Genomic DNA, 18282 nt, shown 5'->3' with positions numbered 1-18282 from the left:
AACAGAATCGTGGCTGACAGTGACATTGTACACGGGGCAGAGACACTTCTGGAAATTTTGATGAATCATTTATTGGTGATTCGGCAGGTATGACGAGTGTATGATCAACAAATAACGCATTTTGTTTGCAGCTTGTTTTGTATATAAAATCATTCAGGAAAAATAAACACCACTAAGGCAACATTCAAATCCGCATTGCCGGCTATCTCGATGATATGAAATGACTTTTCAACAGAATTAACTGTGTAGTTTATGTATCACGTACAACACACATGTATTTATATGTTTCATTATCCTGCTTTCCCTTGTTCTTGTGTACTGCTATTTTACCGATTTTGGATACCGTCACATTTCGGAATTCGGGGTTTCTGACTTGTCCCACCCACTTCACGCGGATTCGACGAGGATGTCAGTCGTCCAATAGCCAAACGATACGCACGCTTCGCATATACCGTACAGCAGCATTTCGCAATTATAAATCGTCTTTAACAGGTGCTTTTAATAGGCGTATCTCCAGCAAGCATATATCAAAGAAAAAAGAAAACTTAATTTCTATCGTGTTATCCATCACAGTATTTTCAATGGATGAAAATGTCTGCTGCAGTAAACTTGTCTATTACAATACCCACAATGGCCAAAACGTTAAACTATACATAATTTTTAAAATCTATTAAGTTTCGTGTTACTTTTATTTTGAAAATAACTTAAAAGACAGACAGTGAGGCTGCTTCTTTAATTTCAAAAGTGCATATGGACAAGCAAAATACATGAACATATTCTGGAAATCAACCAATCTTAAGCCAAAACCATAGAGGTATTCCACAGTGCTGAAATGCGTACGATAACGTAAAAAATGGACTAAATGGCCATAAAATAAACACAGTACATAGTTCTGTAAACACAAAAAATATCCCAACGACAAAAAGGCATTGCAAGTTGAAAGGCAACTTCTTAAACTGAGGATCCTCAGTTACGATAAGTGCTATAGTGTCATTTGTGTGTAAAGACCATGTACTGAAAATAAACAGCCAGCATAGCCGTTATGTGCATCAAACCCACACTTACTGATTTTAGCAGGCGGGACATAAAAAGGGATGTAATTTGAAATGATCGACATAAACCACTAGGTTCGGTTTTCAAAGCTTAAGTAAAATTATCCAACCAGAACACAGTATCAAATATATTCCAAGTGCTCAAGGTATTTAACAGCTATACCAGACTAGGTAGACACTTAGCTAAATAATGAGGGAATCATTCTTGGTCTGCCAGAAGTATAATTTCTTGGTATTTTTGATATTCAGCCCTACAAAACATTGATGACATTTTCCTCCATTTAAAAACACCACCATTTTTTTTGTATAAAAATGACAAGCACAGCATATGGTGTATTTCCATAGACCATGAAGAACAACAACCTGTGAACTTGATAAATAGTTAAGTGGAATGGGGTCTGGAAATGGAAATGACGTTATACAAAAGATATGCCGATTTCCTGTGCATCTCCCCCCCCCATCTCTGGTGGGCTTTGGGTTGCAGGTGGATGGTACAGCTATGCTTGACACCACCCCTATTTCATCTGCTTCTCAAACTGGTTTAATAATGCAGTGTGGGAGCAGGGTACATCTCTGGATCGTTAAGGGCAGTCAGTGTGGTAAGTGATCTAACAGACCATCACATCAAGGCCTCCAGGGATAGAGAGAGATGACGACATCAATGCTGTGCGGATTCCAGGTGATTCAAGAGGACTTCTGTTCCAGCATGTAGTACCGGTACATCACACCAACCACTGCTGCTGCCAAGACAGGAATTACCCAGGTGGTCCAAGAACTGTATAAAAAGGGGGGTGGGGAGGCAGTCAAAGTTTATATACTTTCCCCAGATGATTTTAAATGAATAAAACTATTGAGAAAGCAGAAATGATGGCTTCTGTTGTCAGTGAACAATAAAACATCTGGTCAGTATCAGCTTATGGTAATACTGTGTATATCAATCAAGAATTAAAAGTGAACAATAAAATATGCGAAGTTCGTCGGCCCTAATTCCATCCAAACACCAGCTTCTTTCCAGTCAACAAAGAAATGTCTTCATGAACGATATCCTTCACATACCTGGTCTTGCCCGTCGTAATGAAAATATCCTAGAGAAGAAAATGCACACATATTAATATAATTCAAGAGCTAATGGCCACTTAACATGAACAGGTCTGACAAACTGAATGAAAAATATTTAGGGAAGCAACACACAGCAGTGTAAATATACTTATATATAATATATTATATACTATAACTCGATATGTAAATTACCAATTGGACTCACCTTTGCAGCATCCTTTTTGCGATCATTCTGAAAGCACAATTTGAAATGTTATGCTTTACATTACATCACGTACTTTGGTGGCATCGCTGCATACGTTTTAATACACAAGCAATGGGGGGGGTCCTTAAGTATGTATCAAAAATAAAACTGCAAGATTCCTTAGGTGCCGCCCCCTAATACTGTCACAGGCAACAAAAGAAGTATTTCTGCAAAGTTTGAGTAATATTGGTGCCTATTTAGGGGTCGCTCAAGCAGAACAAAGTTACGTTTTTTCCACACCGATGTTCTTCCACTAAGCTGTAGATGTAAATCTGCCATTGTCTGTATTTAATTGTTTGTTATATACCATTTGGGGGAAAAAAGTGTTAAAATCCTTTCTTACCACCTACTTTCCTATGAGTTTCTATTCCTAAAAAATGTAGCTCATCATTAAATAATTTGTATCGGCTATGCAGAACTCAACTAGTCAATGCTTTAACTATCAAAACATCCATTTATTTACAGATTATCTATACATTGGTTTTATTTCATTTTCTGTCTCTACTCATAATTTGAAATGGTGATGCTGAAAGAGATCCTTTCAAATGTGTAATTTCTAAGCACTCATGACAATGACAGCATAAGGAGCAAGATGCATATGTACCATGTGAAGTTCCCCAATGAAATACTGCTGAAGCATCTCCCTGGCATCTTTGGAGTGACCAACATCTTCAAAGCTCTCCGTGGCATCTGTTCCCGCCTGTTCCAACAGCACCTCCTCACCTCCTGGATGCTGGCCAGTGGTCAAATCAATTATAAATCAATCATATTACCCATACTGCATTGCACTGTTACAAAACCGACCATCACTACATATTTCACATTACGTATATACATACAACAATGCATACTAGCACTGCAAATCCACCGTAGGATATTCAATTTTTCTTTCAAGGCATTTATTAAAACTTAGACGGCAAACTTAATTAAGGACTTGGCCAATGAGGCACAGTTTAGTGCTGTATCAGTCTTTAGAATTAAGGTGTTAAACTCTCCGATAAACCTAGAACAGTAGATTCACAAAGGAACCAGGTGAACGTGGGGTTAAATGTGTAAAAGAGCATTTTCAGTGTGTGCATGTCTCTCTGATATAAACTCCAGCCTGGCTCTTGCCTGCTTCTCATTGATGAAGGGCTTCTTCCTTGCTTTATGGGACTTCAGTCCTGCTTCTAGCAGCCTGTTAGCCATGCACTTCACACCACTTAATGTTTCCCATTCTTTTTTAATGTCACTTGAGGTCATTTTCTGATTTATGAGGTACTGACGGATAACGGTGACAGTCATCTCTGTCATAGGCGTAACCCCCCAAGAATCATATTGCCATTATAAATGGGTAGGGACCACAATGAAGTTACACCTTCAAAACCCCTTCCATTAGAAAGTTGCTTCTTCCCTCTACCTGGCTGGTTTCCGGTCGTTCCCAGTGTCTCCAGCTTCCAGTGTACTGGTGACTTAGAAACTTTGAACCTGGAAGCAGCCTGCCTCACAGGGTAACCTTCTGCCAGCAGAACCATGATTAAACCAGGACTTTTCAAAATATGGAGGGGTCGTTTCATTTTTTCCAGAGAAGTATATGTCGGTGAGACCTTTGACAACTTTTGCCTGTCTATTAACGTAACACATTAATTTACTTCCGAGTAAAAAAATATATCGGGAAATCTACGCGAACCCCTGACCGCTTTTGCACAAGCGGATGAAACTTCCATGGACGTTTCTTCACTAGATGTCTGTCTAAATGCAGTGGATACAGTTGTCTCATTCATGGTTCAGGATTAATCATTAGACTGTAGCTAAATATGTCAGCTCATAATTATACACGATCACCTGTACTTGGTCCTATGGTACTTTAAATCCAGAATGTGGTATCGTTCTTGGAGGAATGTATTCAGCTAAAGGGCTTTTCATTTCAATTGGACGCCCTTTTGCTCAAATCGGTGGCCTAACGACTACTTGTAAACCAGCGAATGAATCAGAAACCCCCGGCTAATCATCACGTAAAATGAGAAAACGGTGGAAGTACAGCCTAAGCGCTAGTTAATGGCCGTGGAAACGAACATGGCCGGTTTTAGGCGCCGGACGCATGCCTTACCTCTTCCAGGAAGCTTGTGATATTGTATACTTTGTCGTGAATAATGATCCAGGTATCCTTACTCATGTTGTGCAGTTTGATTTCTTCAAGCGTGAAATACTTGACAGAGCTCTCTGAGAGAGCTTCCGTGTTATTGTCCGTATCCATTTAGTGTTTACTCGTCGGCAGTGATAAAAATCCTATTAATCGAGACGGTTTGTTTGTGGCTAAATTCAAACTTGTCTTGTTTTACAGTTGCACAACCACAGCACAGCACGACACCGCAACCTCTGGTTCCCTTTGAAAGGAAAGAGAATAACTTTTCGGCCACCGTAACGTTCACTCAGCTGTCACGTACTATAGCCAATGGCTGAATAGCCCAATCAACATCTTGGAGTTGCACAATTCAGCCAGTAAAATTCGGGCTTCTAAAAATTACCAATCAAAATCGCCGACATATGATCGCCTGAGTACCGGAGTATATATGAACAATTAATAACCTGAACAAAAAAATACTGTGTACCGCACGAAAAGCACGTTACACAGTCGAGTATGAGGCGCTCCAAAACCCCAATAAGCAGAGGCATATTAATGCACCGCCCCAATCAGCAACTTTAACCGTCACCCCTTTTTACGTGACTCTTACCATGGGGCCTCCGTCCATGTTAATGTTCCACCACTGATAAGATATATCTATGGGTGCGGGCTGGCGCCGATTCTCTGAATAACGCTGAGTGGTCATACGTAAGCAAAGATATACATAAAATGTCTGGGATTTTCTTGTATTTACTGTTTAAAGGAATGCAGAAGTGCTCATCATCATCATATATGTTTACCTGACCTTTTACACTTTTACGCTTAGGTTCGATTTGATATCACAAACAATAAAACCTCATATTTTTGGAAAAATCGAGTTAACATCTGGGGATGAAGAAGAACATTTTCCATTATGTCGCCACTGGGTGGCAGCACACAGCCATGACAAAAGGGGGGCTGGTAATTCCATGTCTTTCCGCACAAATTACTGTTCATTTATGAGCCTGGTTATTGTTTGAGGCTTGTATTATATTTGTATTACGTATGTGAAAGGATTGTTAAGTAGTGGAGTAAAAAAAAAGTCATTAAAGCCAAAAACACTGAGTTCTTAATATCCATGGTTTGTAATGCAATGTGTTCGTTATCAAAAACTTCATTTCTGCACTAACACTCCTGATCTGTTACAGTACATGCCTTAATATTGGAGACAGTCAGAGAAACTTAATTAGTCGGCAAAGGAACCGTGGCTATTTGTAAAGATTTTTTAAAAAATGAAGTTATAAAGGATTAAGATCGCATCCATGAAGACACCAAGTCTTTATTTCAGAAATAATGTCTGCATGTCCCAGTAATGCATACAAGACTGGATATTCTGCTGGGAGGAGTGGTGGGAATATCTGCTAACACCTCGTCAGGAAGTATACTGCCTTATTGCACCGAACAGAAGAGCTCAATGAGGACGAATTGTTACACAGACTAATATCATATTTACTTAATCCAGAAAGCGGGTCCAAGTTTAAATCTTAACTCCAGCACCACGGTAAAGTTAGCTTTATATGCAGTTTTCCGGCTGTAATATCTTGTAATATATTTCCATATTTTGGTGTGCACTTCACGTTCAATAGCCCAGCTGTCTTGCTTTAAGTCACTGGTGGTGAATGAACGCATTTCAATTATTAATACGTATAAAACACATACTATTAAAGTTATATGCTGTACATTGTCCTATTGTTTAATGCTTAAAGAAAACTTTACAGGAAATATCTGTATTATTTAGGTTTATTCGTGCCGTCACGTTGAGGCAAATAAGTGGGCTAGTCTAGCGGGAACGCAAAAGTATTTCAAAAAATATTTCCCTACCCTGACCTCTTAGGGGCTCCGTAGTACAACCAGAAGGAATAAAAACATATTGATTGTCTCGTGTATGTTATAATACACAAGTCTAAGTTTAATGGATGCACAGAAGAGGAGATAAAAACAAACTACAGAAAACTTTGCCGTGTGCCCATTTTCAGACGACTGGCTGAAATATGGAAGGTTTGTGGTTTTTAGCACTAGATGGCGCTATGATAAAGGTCTGGTATCCGATTTAGAATAAATCTACTTTTTATTTAAAGAAAATGTGAATTTCAAACGTAATTTTATGACATTACTCAGATTAATCTTTAATCACCCTGGTACCTCTCCATAGGAAGTTAGTAACCAACTGAAAACATGTAAACACAGAAACTTGATATAAAATCCATGGACAAAACAAACTTGTTGAAAGTGACGGAACTGAATTACTTTATCTGCTTGTTAAAGTGTAATGTGTGTGTGTACACATATATATATAAAAGGGGTACACCTTGGACAGGATGCCAGTATGGGTATATTAGCCCATGTAAATGAATGAAAATGTACCCAATATATTATTAACCAGCAGGCAGATTCAACCTTGTACCTGCATTTATAGCTATTCCATGACACGTATTTATGATGTGACTGCTTGGTTTACTCATGCGCCAGGTAGTGCTTAACTGGACTTACGTCAGTTACACAGTAAAATGTTGTCGGGTTACTTTAAAGGGTTCTGGCTTTGTCCCCTTTGTTATCAAACAGATGCCCCCTTCTGTGTGCAAACAAGAGACTCAAACGCTGATTGTTTACAAGGAGATTAGTAATTTTTGGACCACTTCCTTTTACTTATATGCGTCAGAATATTTGGCAATTTTCATAAAAGAGCAGTTCAAACTACACCAGAAGCTGAGGTAATCATCCACTCTGGTTTGCAGCTGGTAAATGTGCCAGTTATAATGATGGCACTAATGTACATATTGTCACACTGGGACGCATGAAAGGATGAGCTGGCAGCTGGAACAGCAAGGTTAACGAGACCTTAGCAATGCAGAAGCATGGAGAGCTACTCATCCCTTTGATTTTATTAGCTTGTGTGTGTGTTTGTTCTGTTACAGCCCTTCACTTGCATTCTGGAAGTGTTCAGAAACGGCAAAGAATTGTACAAACATGATGTACCCCTGAACAACAATCAAGTATCCCTTAGCCTCTTATAATCAACAGCTGATCTCAATGCACAGTTGCTACCAGACAAACAGGCTTGGATATCGACTGGTCATCAACCTCTCATGTCTGTCTGTACTAGAGGGTGAAACAATTGTGCTAAAGCACAGAAGTGATTCAAATTCCAGTGTGATGGTGACGGCACGCCTGTGTAGTAGTGGATTACTGTTTGAAGGCTGGAACAAGCTGGTGGATGTTTGTGAACTGGGTATGGAAGATGAGCAAAAAGGGATTATTCAACTGTTTCACACAAACAAGCATCCTCTTGATGCTCAGCAGAGAGCAGATCCACAGTGACAGATGAATACATCGGGAAGTAAACTCCAACGGGGTCCAGAAGGAGCTACGACCCAGATCAAAGAAGGAACGGCTAGCAGTAGCATTGGATTTTCACCCATTCATCTTCCATATTCTTTACCAGGTCACAACCACCAGAACTGACAAGGATAAATTCCAGTGCAGTTTTCCTCAGTCCTGCAAAAAGTTAAGCAGCAAGCATAGTTTTTGCTAGTAAAAAGCTGAGCACTAAGCCCAGTTCAAGGCAGAAGACATACATCATAAGATCGCTTAAAAGAGGAAACCAGATACATGCAACAGTACCGGTTATAAGAGGATAAGAAGCTGAAATAGCATTATCACCTTGTATTAGAAGTGATGTTAGGTAGTCTAAGGCTGCATTATAAGTATGTGTTATCTGACATCAGTCCAGCTGGGTTTTGTAATACTGGCGGGGAGGGGAGTAAAGGAGTTAGTTGGCATGGATTATGTGCTCAATGGAGGAGTGTACTGAGTGAGCGAGAGTGACTGAGAAGGAAAAGGGTAACATTACAGCTGCAAAGAGAGGGAACTGAAGACGCCTGTGTGGTAATAGATCTCCCATTATCAGGGCTCAGCGAGATGCCAGGTCCAAAGAAAGATCATACAGGAAACACACGTGTGATACGTGTGGAAGAAGGCTGCAGGCAGGAGAGAAACGTTAGATTTTATTATTAAAGCTAAGGCTCGTATTCAACTATGCAGACCCCAAAGTTGCTAGATGCATCAATGACACATACACAACTGAACAGACTTCCAGCTACAGAGACTCTCGTCGTTAGCGTTTATCATTTTTAGGATGCTAAAATAGCAAAAAGCCGTACAGTGGGGGGGACTGCGCCTCAGGACCTGCTTATTCAGTGCCTTATGCTGAGTTTTTGTGCATAAACAAAACCTGAGTGCAGCCATTTTGATCTGAAAGCATCGTAAAATGCTGCTGTGCATGCAATACTTATATGTACAGCTAGAAAGTGTCTAGGGGGGGTCAGCTGCTAGTGCCGGCTGTGATGCTCCCCAAGTAAATCAGGGGCAAATGGTTGAAAAACATCTGCGACCTAACATTCAGATATATTTCTGGAACAGCAAGGAATTCACAGGAAAAGCAAATCAGCCGTGCTCTCTATTTTAGGTCAAAGAACATGCAGTCAGATGGACAGTGTGCGGAACAAATATGTAAACGTTTTATTTTAGAAAAACCATATCAAATCACTATGAGGAAACCAGGTTTCTGCATGTGAGTGAAGGGGAAGAAATAAGTCTAACCTCTCTGTGGAAAATGGTTTGATGGGGCTGAATTACAAATAAATACCGGCTTTGTCTCCATAGAAGGACACATTAACAAACGTTTTATTAAACATTTCACGCAAGCATTAGTGAGAGCAGTGCCCTTTGAAAATCCTGCAAAACACAATCTGCAGACTCAACAGTCTTAATTACAAAAAGCTTTTCCAGGTGAAAAAAAAAAATAAGCTGAGAGTGCCATAATCAGAGAACACCTCACAAAACCGGTGCACTCTCCAAGCCTCCAAAGAGCGTAGCTCATTGCCACTCAGTTTATTAGAAGACATTGTGTCCTGATCAAAATTACATGCTTGCATCAGAATGGAGATTTAATCAACTGCCAGAATTTGGGTTATTGAAGATGGATCAAGGCTCCATTTTCTTTCATAACCTCATTTCTTTCATGTCTTTGCTAACTGACAATTAATTCAGTGTGAAAACAACAGCTGAGTGATTAGTTCATTCATGGTTTTTGCCAGTGAAACGAGGTAGGAAAAAAAACAGGCTTTGATTGTTTGCCTCAAGGGACTTTTTCCTTCCCCAGTCAGTGGCCTTCATCACGTAGCCAGAGAACAAATGTCTCACAGCTTCTGACCCCACATTCTGTGTAAGAATTTAGGTCCACATGCTAATAAGCTTAATTGTACACATTAAAGGGAATCAAGGTGAGGTTGTGTAAAATAATTTTTCCAATGGTCTGGTTGACTTGACTCTGATGTCTCAGATATTTTCAAAACCCCTTAGTTGTATGCAATTGGAATTTTTAGCAACACATATTAAATTAAAAATTTAAAAATACACTTCAGGACTAAGATATAGTTCTGAGATCAGACATTATTTATGAGAAGGATAAGGCCTTGCTAACTGCTGCTTTGAATCTGAAAGGCTGATCACTTCCCTCCATGGATGTTAAATGTGCGTTTCTCAGCCCAATCCTCAGGAAACCCCCACAGTCCATATTTTTGCTCCCTTCTTGTTCCTAGTATAATTGTGCCAGTTATTCAGTGTTGCTGATTGTTTAATACAGGTGTGCTGAGAGCTGGGCGGGACCAAAATGCGGACTGTCTGGGAGTCCCTGACTGTTTCTGGGAGGCCCAGAAACACTGGTTTAAAGCACAGTTCACTAAGTCATTGTGGGTAAACATCGTGTGTCGCAACAGAGTGACCAGACTGCAGATAGTATCTGTTAATATCTTATTGCCAACCGCCTGCAAGTCCCACCTCGAATGACCTGCAGTCACTGTCTGATATATATCATGTAATTATGCCCTGACATTTATGATACTGAGAGGCAGCATGCAGTGCCTGTTTGAATTAGCAACCAGTCAATTCAAGGCGGTCCCAAAATAATGCTTGGCAAAGAAGTGCCTTCCTCTCCAGACTGGCCAATGGGAAAGCAGAAGCCAAGTGCCCAGTGGCTCCAAGTCAAACCACAGCCCAAGGAGTGATGGGCAGGATCACTCCCTCACCCTCGGCCATCCCACATCTTCTGTTCCAAAAGCATCAGACCAGATTCAACAAATATAAGCCTTGATTAGATGAACAAGATTAACGGGAGGAGAGAACAAATTAAATATGTGCTGGACAGGCCTAAGCTATTTTGGACTCTCAATCCACATAGAATTTTTTATCCGACCTGTTGTGTGTCACTCACATCCATCCATCCATCCCATAAACCAAAATCAGTGGGAAGTTTACATAATCATAACACCTATGTGCACACGCCATACATGTGTCCGTGTGGGGACTTGTTTATAATTGATCAGTGGATTTAAAACTTGATACAGATCCATCACATGAGGCATTCACTGTTTGTCACACACCATAATGTGTAATCCTGGCCAGGTCCACATGGTGGCGCACCTCTGAAACGCCCACAAGATGCATGTGTTAATGACATACCAGTAACATTGAAATGTCGCATGACTAAACACAGCAAGACACAGACATATTAACATGCCAGTTCTTGGCATTAGAGCTGCACGAGATTAATGCTTTTGAGTAGCGCTTTCCAATCCGGTCTTCAGGGACCCACAGTTGGTCCACGTTTTCCTCCCTCCAAGCTCCCTGCCAGACAGTCCACATTTTTGCTCCCTATCAACTCCCAGCAAAATGTGGGACTATCTCCGAGGACCAGATTGCGAAACACTGCTTTAGAGGAATGGTGCCACATCTGTTATGGTCTGCTCCTAGGTGGAGACTGTCCACCTTTTGCCCCCCAGAGAGCCTGTCCGCATTAGTCCAACATTGATTCAGCTGCCATGTGACATCTGCGGCTAGCAGCCCACAAGCTCAGAAGCCTCCCCCCCAAAAAAAAGCAGTAATGCCAACTTCAATGGCCAAGAAACAAAGCATGTCACACAGAGACTGAGATCCAATGGTCATTTCCATAACATCTCCACCCAAGCCAACTGCAGTTAGGATACATACGAGAAAACATTTCCACGGTTCTCTTGTATTTAGAAGTGTATCCTAACTTCTGTACTTCAGTTGGCGGTGTTACTTGCAATACCATAAACTCACAAGTTCTTAGTTCGTCTTATGCAATAGGGCGGGAGGCGCCATTAAGGGAGGTAGTAATTCTCGATGGGACGCTGCTTCTACGACGGGCGCATGACCACTAAAAGACTGAGCATTTCATTTCTGAGTCAAGTAGATCTTCACTGCTAACAGCATTTAGGTAGGAAATGGATGTACTTAGGCAGGATTATAGCAAAGAGCCACTTAGAAACAAAGGCATTAAGCTTTATTTTCCCCTTACAAATTCAATTTTGAACAAGCATACAGTACTTAAGTGCATATTTTTTTTTACAAATATAAAATTTTTAATATACAAATTCATTAATTTTTTGTTTGAAAAGCATAAAAACATGGTACGATGTTCAGATTAGCGATTTAAGAGAATGCAGTTATATACAGATCAAACTAGCCAGGTCCTTCAAGATTGAATTTCTGGTGAAGTTGTCAAAGTCCATCGTACAAAATCATCATGGCAGCCAGCGGAAAATACTCAGCCTTCAATCTCAGACCAATTCAATCAGACCGACCACCATACTGACTGATCTTGGATTCACCTTTACAGAAGCTTAACTATTAATTCTAGTTCCACAGCGACCGACCTGTGTTTTGGGGTGGGGGGTTCACTGTACACAGGCTGCTGGAGAAGGGGCCAGCCAGCAGCCAAATCGTCACATGTGGGTCTCCATGGCCAGCGTGATCAGCGTGCATGTCGAGGACACGCTGGCCGAGCGCTCCTGGAGGCAATTGTTGTTGTCCCAGACACTGGCCACCACGTGAACCCCCCCAGGGACCGAGCACCTCAGCCCCCGCCCGGGCTGGGGGCACATGCACAGGCAAAGCCTCTGTGCCACTAATCGAAACTTCCGCCGAAAGCTGCGGTTGATCCAGAAATAGAAGATGCAGTTGAGGAAGCCATTGGCGGTAGGCAGCCACACAGCCACAAACTCCACCCACTCTGGGACCGCACTGCCCGAGATGGCTGGGGGGGGGGGACATAAAAACCAGTGCCGAAATTGAGTGCACTTCTGCAGGTTTTTGCATCTCCACACAGAACACATACTGTACAGATAGCTTAACCCCCCACCTCAACAGGTGAGAAATCAATCCTGAACAGCCGTGCTTTTATAAGCTGTAACTGAACAAATTACTTGTATAACAATCTTCACTTCTTACCTACAAGCACACAGAGCAAATAAACGTGACAGTGATCCATTATACCATATAAAACAGACAGTAACTTCAGACCGGTGTAGTATAATATGCACAATCTGGAAATTACATTTTATGTACCAAAGATACATTACCGTCGTATGCATTTCATATATTAAGGTCACGTGTCATTTCGACTGCTTTTCAGTCATCTGCATTGGTCTTTGGTTCCATTGCACAAAAATGACCAGGATATTGATGGCAACCTATAACTCAGTATTGCATGGACGAATTTAGGTTTAACCCTTTGAAACGATCTAATGTCGCATACATTACTATTACTTATTATAGAAGACAAAGCAATCCTGTAATGTAACGCCTTAAGACTAGCTTAATAGGGACTCACTCATACTCACCATTATATAGTATTGTAACCATGCAAGGAGTCCAGCAGGCGTAGTACACGGTCATGACCGGGACCAGCACCCGCGAGGCGACGTCAGGCCGGTCCCTGCCTCCCATTTCGTGTTTTGAAAGTTTGATGCGCTGCTTCTTCGCCGCTAGCCAGAGCCGGAGGTTGGCGTATGTCATGATGGTAGAACATGGGAAGAATATCAAGCCGGTTAAAGTCAGCGAGTACCCGACGTTGCTGGAGTACGAAGGATTGCAAACTAAAGATGCGGTGGAGAAGTGCACCTCGATGATCGTGTTGGGGAAAGAAATGGGCAGTAGTAAAATTGGAGGGAAGAACCAGGCGAAGGCGATCAGAAGTTGGGTTCTGTTTCGGGTCATGACCGAAGAGTACTTTAGTGGATAAAAGACGGCCACGTATCTCTCTATGCTTATAGTGGCCAGCGTGTACATGCAAGTGGCGTAGATGGTGGAATTCACGAATGCCACGACATGGCAAAGCGGGTCCGGCCCGTCGCTGTAGTCCTTCAGAAGACTTACACACAGGTTCAGGGGCATGACGATCAGCCCAAAAGCAGTGTCTGCCCCAGTTAGAGACATCAGGAAGTATCGAGAGTTCCTGGACCAGCCGGCCACCGAGGAGGCTATAACCAAGATCACCGCTATGTTTCCCAACGTGATCATGGCACCCAAAACTGATATTATGGCGACTTTTATGGGACGATGAGACAACTCCACAAGCCTTTGATACTCCACGCTGGTTGCATTGAAGTCCTCGCTGGTGACCTGCCCGAACAATGTTAAGTTCGCGGTCAAAGGCATGATTACTTTGTAAAATTACTATCATTTGCCAGTACCGTACAGCAACTTGTCCAAAATAGATGCACTCAACAAAACACTACAAAAGGCAAACTTAATATCTAATTAATCTATACTGTCATATCGACATTAGACACACGTATCTTAAGACCAGCTCCACAATTAAAAGCGCACCTGTGTCGCATCTAATTATATATCCACGTGGTCCTACGTACCATGCAATCAATCAGCAGGTGTAAGGGAAACCTGGATTAAACTACTACAAACTTTAGATTTCTGAATACTCATATTGTTAAAGCTATATTCCTTCATAATACAAATTAAATTAGATTGTTTTCTGGAAATATACTGCTTACTAGCTCTGCTGGGAGTTCACTTAGGGTTTCGGCTGCAAAATCACGAATGAGAAATATTTCTGAATACCAAACGACAAGTTTTTAAATCATGCAATATATTAACAATATCATGCAATTTTTACCACGTTTGTGTCAAAAGTAAGATGTTGCGTTAATACCACAACAGTAATGAACCTAGTGGCAACTGGAGGAACTTAATTCGTGCCGATTTTACTTTAACGCCTGTTAAACCTGTGTTTGCTAAAGAAAATATTTGAAGGCCATACTAAACATTATTTAACCATAGACACATGTTAATCCATATAGATGCGTTTCCTGATGTACAGACTATTTTACACGAGTATATGTTCTGGAAACGAGTATCTGAGAAGCAGGCTTGTCTACATTTGCATTGAAAGAACTGCCTTTCTGCTTACCTTATACCGGGTGGTTTCGGCTCAGATGGGGACATTGACATGCTCTGTGAAAATGCTAATGGTTTGTCTTGCGTTTGTGAGCTGCTTGTTGGGATAAGTGCTGCTGATGCCAGTCCATAATAAACGTTATAAACTTTTGCAGTTTGATCGGATGTTTAATTATAGACTTTCACCTGAACTGTAAAGGCAATTTATTTACTTTCTTAAAAGCCCTGTCCTGCACTCTCATTAAAATCTAACTGCTGCACGTTAATATAGTACGTCAGTGTGTATAATACCATACAGCTTTATGACCCATTAATTTAAAAGAAATCATAATCGTAAAAGTTGACATGACATTTATACGTTTATAAATGGAAATAATGCACTTACCATTTCTCTTTCATGTACCTCTTGTCAAACGATTGTTACGTTATTGTGGAGTGGGTGAGATGACTGTGCCTTAGCCAGTCGGGAAAGATATTCACATGCTGAACAAATGTTTTAAGCATGAAGTTGGCACATTTGACACGAATAGGTTTCATGTGAATATCCAGGGAGGAGAGAAACAGTTCCATTGGTTAATTTGTTTTGTCTTGGTTGAAACAATTAAGGGCCGAACTTTTGAATTTCTGTTTTTTTTTCCCTTCTATGTACTATAGTAATCTACCGGAGTATATTCTGTAGGGCTGACTTCAGGAGTTTCTCATATCTACTGAGAGTTCTTCTGGATAGTGGATTGAGGATCTAGGTCATTCCACCGAATCGGTGCCATTTCTGTTCCCAGGACATTATATGTATAAATATGTATGAAAAGTAGCTTTATAATGCATGTTATTATCAAGCATAGTGTCCTGCATAATGTCCTCATTGCAAATTTAAGATACATAATGTAAAACAGTAATAGAAACCTACCTAGAACACTGAAAAAAAGGGTTATGTCACCCGTCCCTGCTCCCCACTGCTATACTTTATCCATCCATCCATCCATTTTCCAAACCGCTTATCCTACTGGGTCGCGGGGGGTCCGGAGCCTATCCCGGAAGCAAAGGGCACGAGGCAGGGAACAACCCAGGATGGGGGGCCAGCCCATCGCAGGGCACACTCACGCACCATTCACTCACACATGCACACCTATGGGCAATTTTTTAGCAACGCTATACTTTATCATGAAATATAATGATTAAAAACCTTCAGTAATCTTATTTTTTTGTATTGTTGTGTGACGGTATTTCCCATTTATGTTTTTAATAGTAAATATAGTACATTTTTATAGTAAATTATCGATTGGTAGTTAAAATACACATTTTAGTCGTGCCTCCTGGTTTGCACTCATTCCTGTTACCCTGATACATTTCTGATCCTAAAATATCTGGCACATTCCTCAAGTGGCATGTTCAACAGGAACTTGCATCATCTCAGTCGCCTGAAGACCACGGGAAACCCAAAATTAGTTTTCTCATTTTCTTTCCTGTGTTTTAAATGATATTGTAAGTATGCCTGATTTGGTTGAACTCAGTGCTCAGTCCTGTTATCCAAATTATTTCTTAGATTTAATTCATTTATTTGTGAAAGATATTTTTTGTAAGTTACTTGAATGTGTTCAGTGTTATCATATTATTATGTTTGATGACGTGTGGCTATGATTCATGAATTTGCTAATTTATGCTAAAACTCAGTCCTGTTACTTTCTGTCCTGTTACTCATATAAAGAGAAAACTTGCATGCATAAATAGTTATTTGTTAATCACAAATAAAATAATTTTTGTAACTCTTTTGTAATTCTTTACGGAGGGCCACAAAAGAAGTAGTTTATATGATTTTCATGTGATATTTAAACACTTTCTTTAGGTTTTGGTAACAAGATTGAGAAACCACCTTCCACTTAAAATTTTGGAAAAAAAAATCAGTAAGGGAACCTGAGACTGACCAGTGCACATTGTGAAAAGTGTGAATAGTGAAACACATGTGATACATGTATTCAGTCTGTAGAATCACCCATCTTGCTGAGACATCTGTGCAGAACACGATTACTCAGACGCAGGTTTAATCCTCCAAACAGAGAAGACCTGTCATACTTGAAGGACTGACACTAAACCTCAAGCTGTGTCATAGTGGAGACAGTTCAGGTGTGGGAGTGACATGGAACTAGGAGGGTCACCTAGCCATAACCAAAGCACTAGATCATCAGTGTAAAGACAGCCTGTCAGTGCTATTTTCAGTGATGTTGTTTACATTTACTTATGATGTTTACATTCACTATATAACTGATGTGCATCACCCTGAATAGAACAGAACAAAACAGAAAAAAGGAAATATTTTGCAATCAGGCAGGAGAGGGTGAGTTGGAGTGATCAACCTGAGGGCTCAACACAGGGTGGTGCTGGCCAATGGAAATAAAAGCTTCACTGGGCAAGAAACTGGACTGTCTGCCTTTCTCTCTGCCTTCCTGCATGTCTGCCATCCTGCCGGCCTGCTTGTCCGCCTGTCTGCCTTTTTGCCTTAATGCCTGTCTGCCAGCCTGCCTTTCTGTCTGCCTGCCTGTCTGCCGGCCTGCTTGTCCACCTGCCTGCCTTTCTGTCTGCCTGCCTTCCTGCCTGTCTGCCTACCTGCTGGTCTGCCTGGCTTTCTGTCTGCCTGCCAGCTGGCCGGCCTGCCTGCCTGCCGGTCTGCCTGTCTTCCTGCCTGTCTGCCTGCCAGCCTGCCTTCCTGCCTGTCTACCTTTCTGACTGCCTGCCTTTCTGCCTGCCTGCCTCCCTCTAATTCTATCCATGGTCTTCTGACAGTGTGATGAGCTGAAGGGGACAATGACAGGCCCAGGACTTCAAAGGCACGTTTCAGTCTGCACTCTCCATACACGTTTGATGTAAGCGATCCACACCACACGCTGACACAACTTATTAGACTACAGACCTGGTTTGAAAAACAGACTAATAATACAATATTTATTGTTTTTCAACAGAACAGAACCACTGAAAAAATACACATATTTCCAGCTGAATGAACTAGGCCAGCAAAGTGTTTTTTTTTTTGCTGATCATGTGACACCGAGCCGGTTCCTGTTTTGGCTTCAGAAAAGGACAAAAGAGACTTATGTGCATCTGACTTCAAATAAACTGGGAAATGTGACGTCATTCATTCATAGCATGATCAGAGAACATGTAACAGAGCAGCAGATCTAGCCAATGGCTCCTGCTCTTCTGCTGCTGTATCTTAGCTTACATAATTTGATGACTGATATACTGATTGGCCATCTAGAATGTAGACACATGTCTAATGTTATATAAGCTATTTTCCTAAAACGATTAGTGATGTGTTGATTATGTTTTGTACTGTGTTGAAGACTGTCTAAAGGATGCTGCTATTCTTTCAGCTGCTGCTGAGTAGGGTGATGGGGGGGGCATAGGATACAAGGCACCAGTATAGCTAATCTTTTCATTTAAAGACACCAGTCATTGTAAAGCAACCACTGCAGCCTCCAGCATCTCTGCACTCCTAGACTTTGCCTTTTCAAATT

The 18282-nt window shown here is 41.1% G+C and overlaps 2 protein-coding genes across 5 annotated transcripts; both read right to left on the bottom strand.

Moving 5' to 3' along the window:
- Window positions 1-714: 714 nt before the first annotated feature.
- On the bottom strand, window positions 715-4801 carry LOC125751319 (cytochrome b5). The gene is made up of 5 exons (XM_049029983.1): window positions 4445-4801; window positions 2960-3088; window positions 2317-2343; window positions 2109-2137; window positions 715-1827 (listed from the first exon to the last, which is right to left on the bottom strand). Exons 1-5 carry the CDS (start codon window positions 4589-4591, stop codon window positions 1737-1739), a joined length of 423 nt encoding a protein of 140 aa, XP_048885940.1. The 5' UTR covers window positions 4592-4801; the 3' UTR covers window positions 715-1736.
- A 7038-nt stretch (window positions 4802-11839) lies between these two features.
- Window positions 11840-15312, bottom strand: zgc:162592 (uncharacterized protein LOC561993 homolog). 4 transcript variants are annotated; one of them, XM_048969609.1, is made up of 3 exons: window positions 15159-15312; window positions 13201-13981; window positions 11840-12614 (listed from the first exon to the last, which is right to left on the bottom strand). In XM_048969609.1, the coding sequence occupies exons 1-3, from the start codon at window positions 15159-15161 to the stop codon at window positions 12304-12306; spliced, it is 1095 nt and encodes a 364-aa protein (XP_048825566.1). In that variant the 5' UTR covers window positions 15162-15312; the 3' UTR covers window positions 11840-12303. The 4 variants fall into 4 exon arrangements, with proteins under 4 accessions (XP_048825566.1, XP_048825568.1, XP_048825567.1 ...); XM_048969611.1 differs by lacking the exon at window positions 15159-15312 and adding an exon at window positions 14787-15031; XM_048969610.1 differs by lacking the exon at window positions 15159-15312 and adding an exon at window positions 14230-14247.
- Window positions 15313-18282: the final 2970 nt, after the last annotated feature.

Source organism: Brienomyrus brachyistius, chromosome 11 (assembly GCF_023856365.1).
Source record: "Brienomyrus brachyistius isolate T26 chromosome 11, BBRACH_0.4, whole genome shotgun sequence".
Taxonomy (NCBI): Eukaryota; Metazoa; Chordata; class Actinopteri; order Osteoglossiformes; family Mormyridae; genus Brienomyrus; species Brienomyrus brachyistius.
The sequence above is the reverse complement of the archived record's forward strand: the minus strand, read 5'-3'. Positions and strand labels throughout refer to the sequence as shown.

Excerpts from the sequence above, each read along its gene's own strand:
- zgc:162592 (XM_048969608.1), bottom strand. The coding sequence starts at position 14,017 with ATGCCTTTGACCGCGAACTTAACATTGTTCGGGCAGGTCACCAGCGAG. Across the intron at positions 12,615-13,200 it reads GGTTACAATACTATATAATG|CCATCTCGGGCAGTGCGGTC; the intron begins GTGAGTATGAGT and ends CCCCCCCCCCAG.
- LOC125751319 (XM_049029983.1), bottom strand. The coding sequence starts at position 4,591 with ATGGATACGGACAATAACACGGAAGCTCTCTCAGAGAGCTCTGTCAAG. Across the intron at positions 2,138-2,316 it reads GCAAAAAGGATGCTGCAAAG|GATATTTTCATTACGACGGG; the intron begins GTGAGTCCAATT and ends TTTCTTCTCTAG. Across the intron at positions 1,828-2,108 it reads ATTACGACGGGCAAGACCAG|TTCTTGGACCACCTGGGTAA; the intron begins GTATGTGAAGGA and ends CTTTTTATACAG.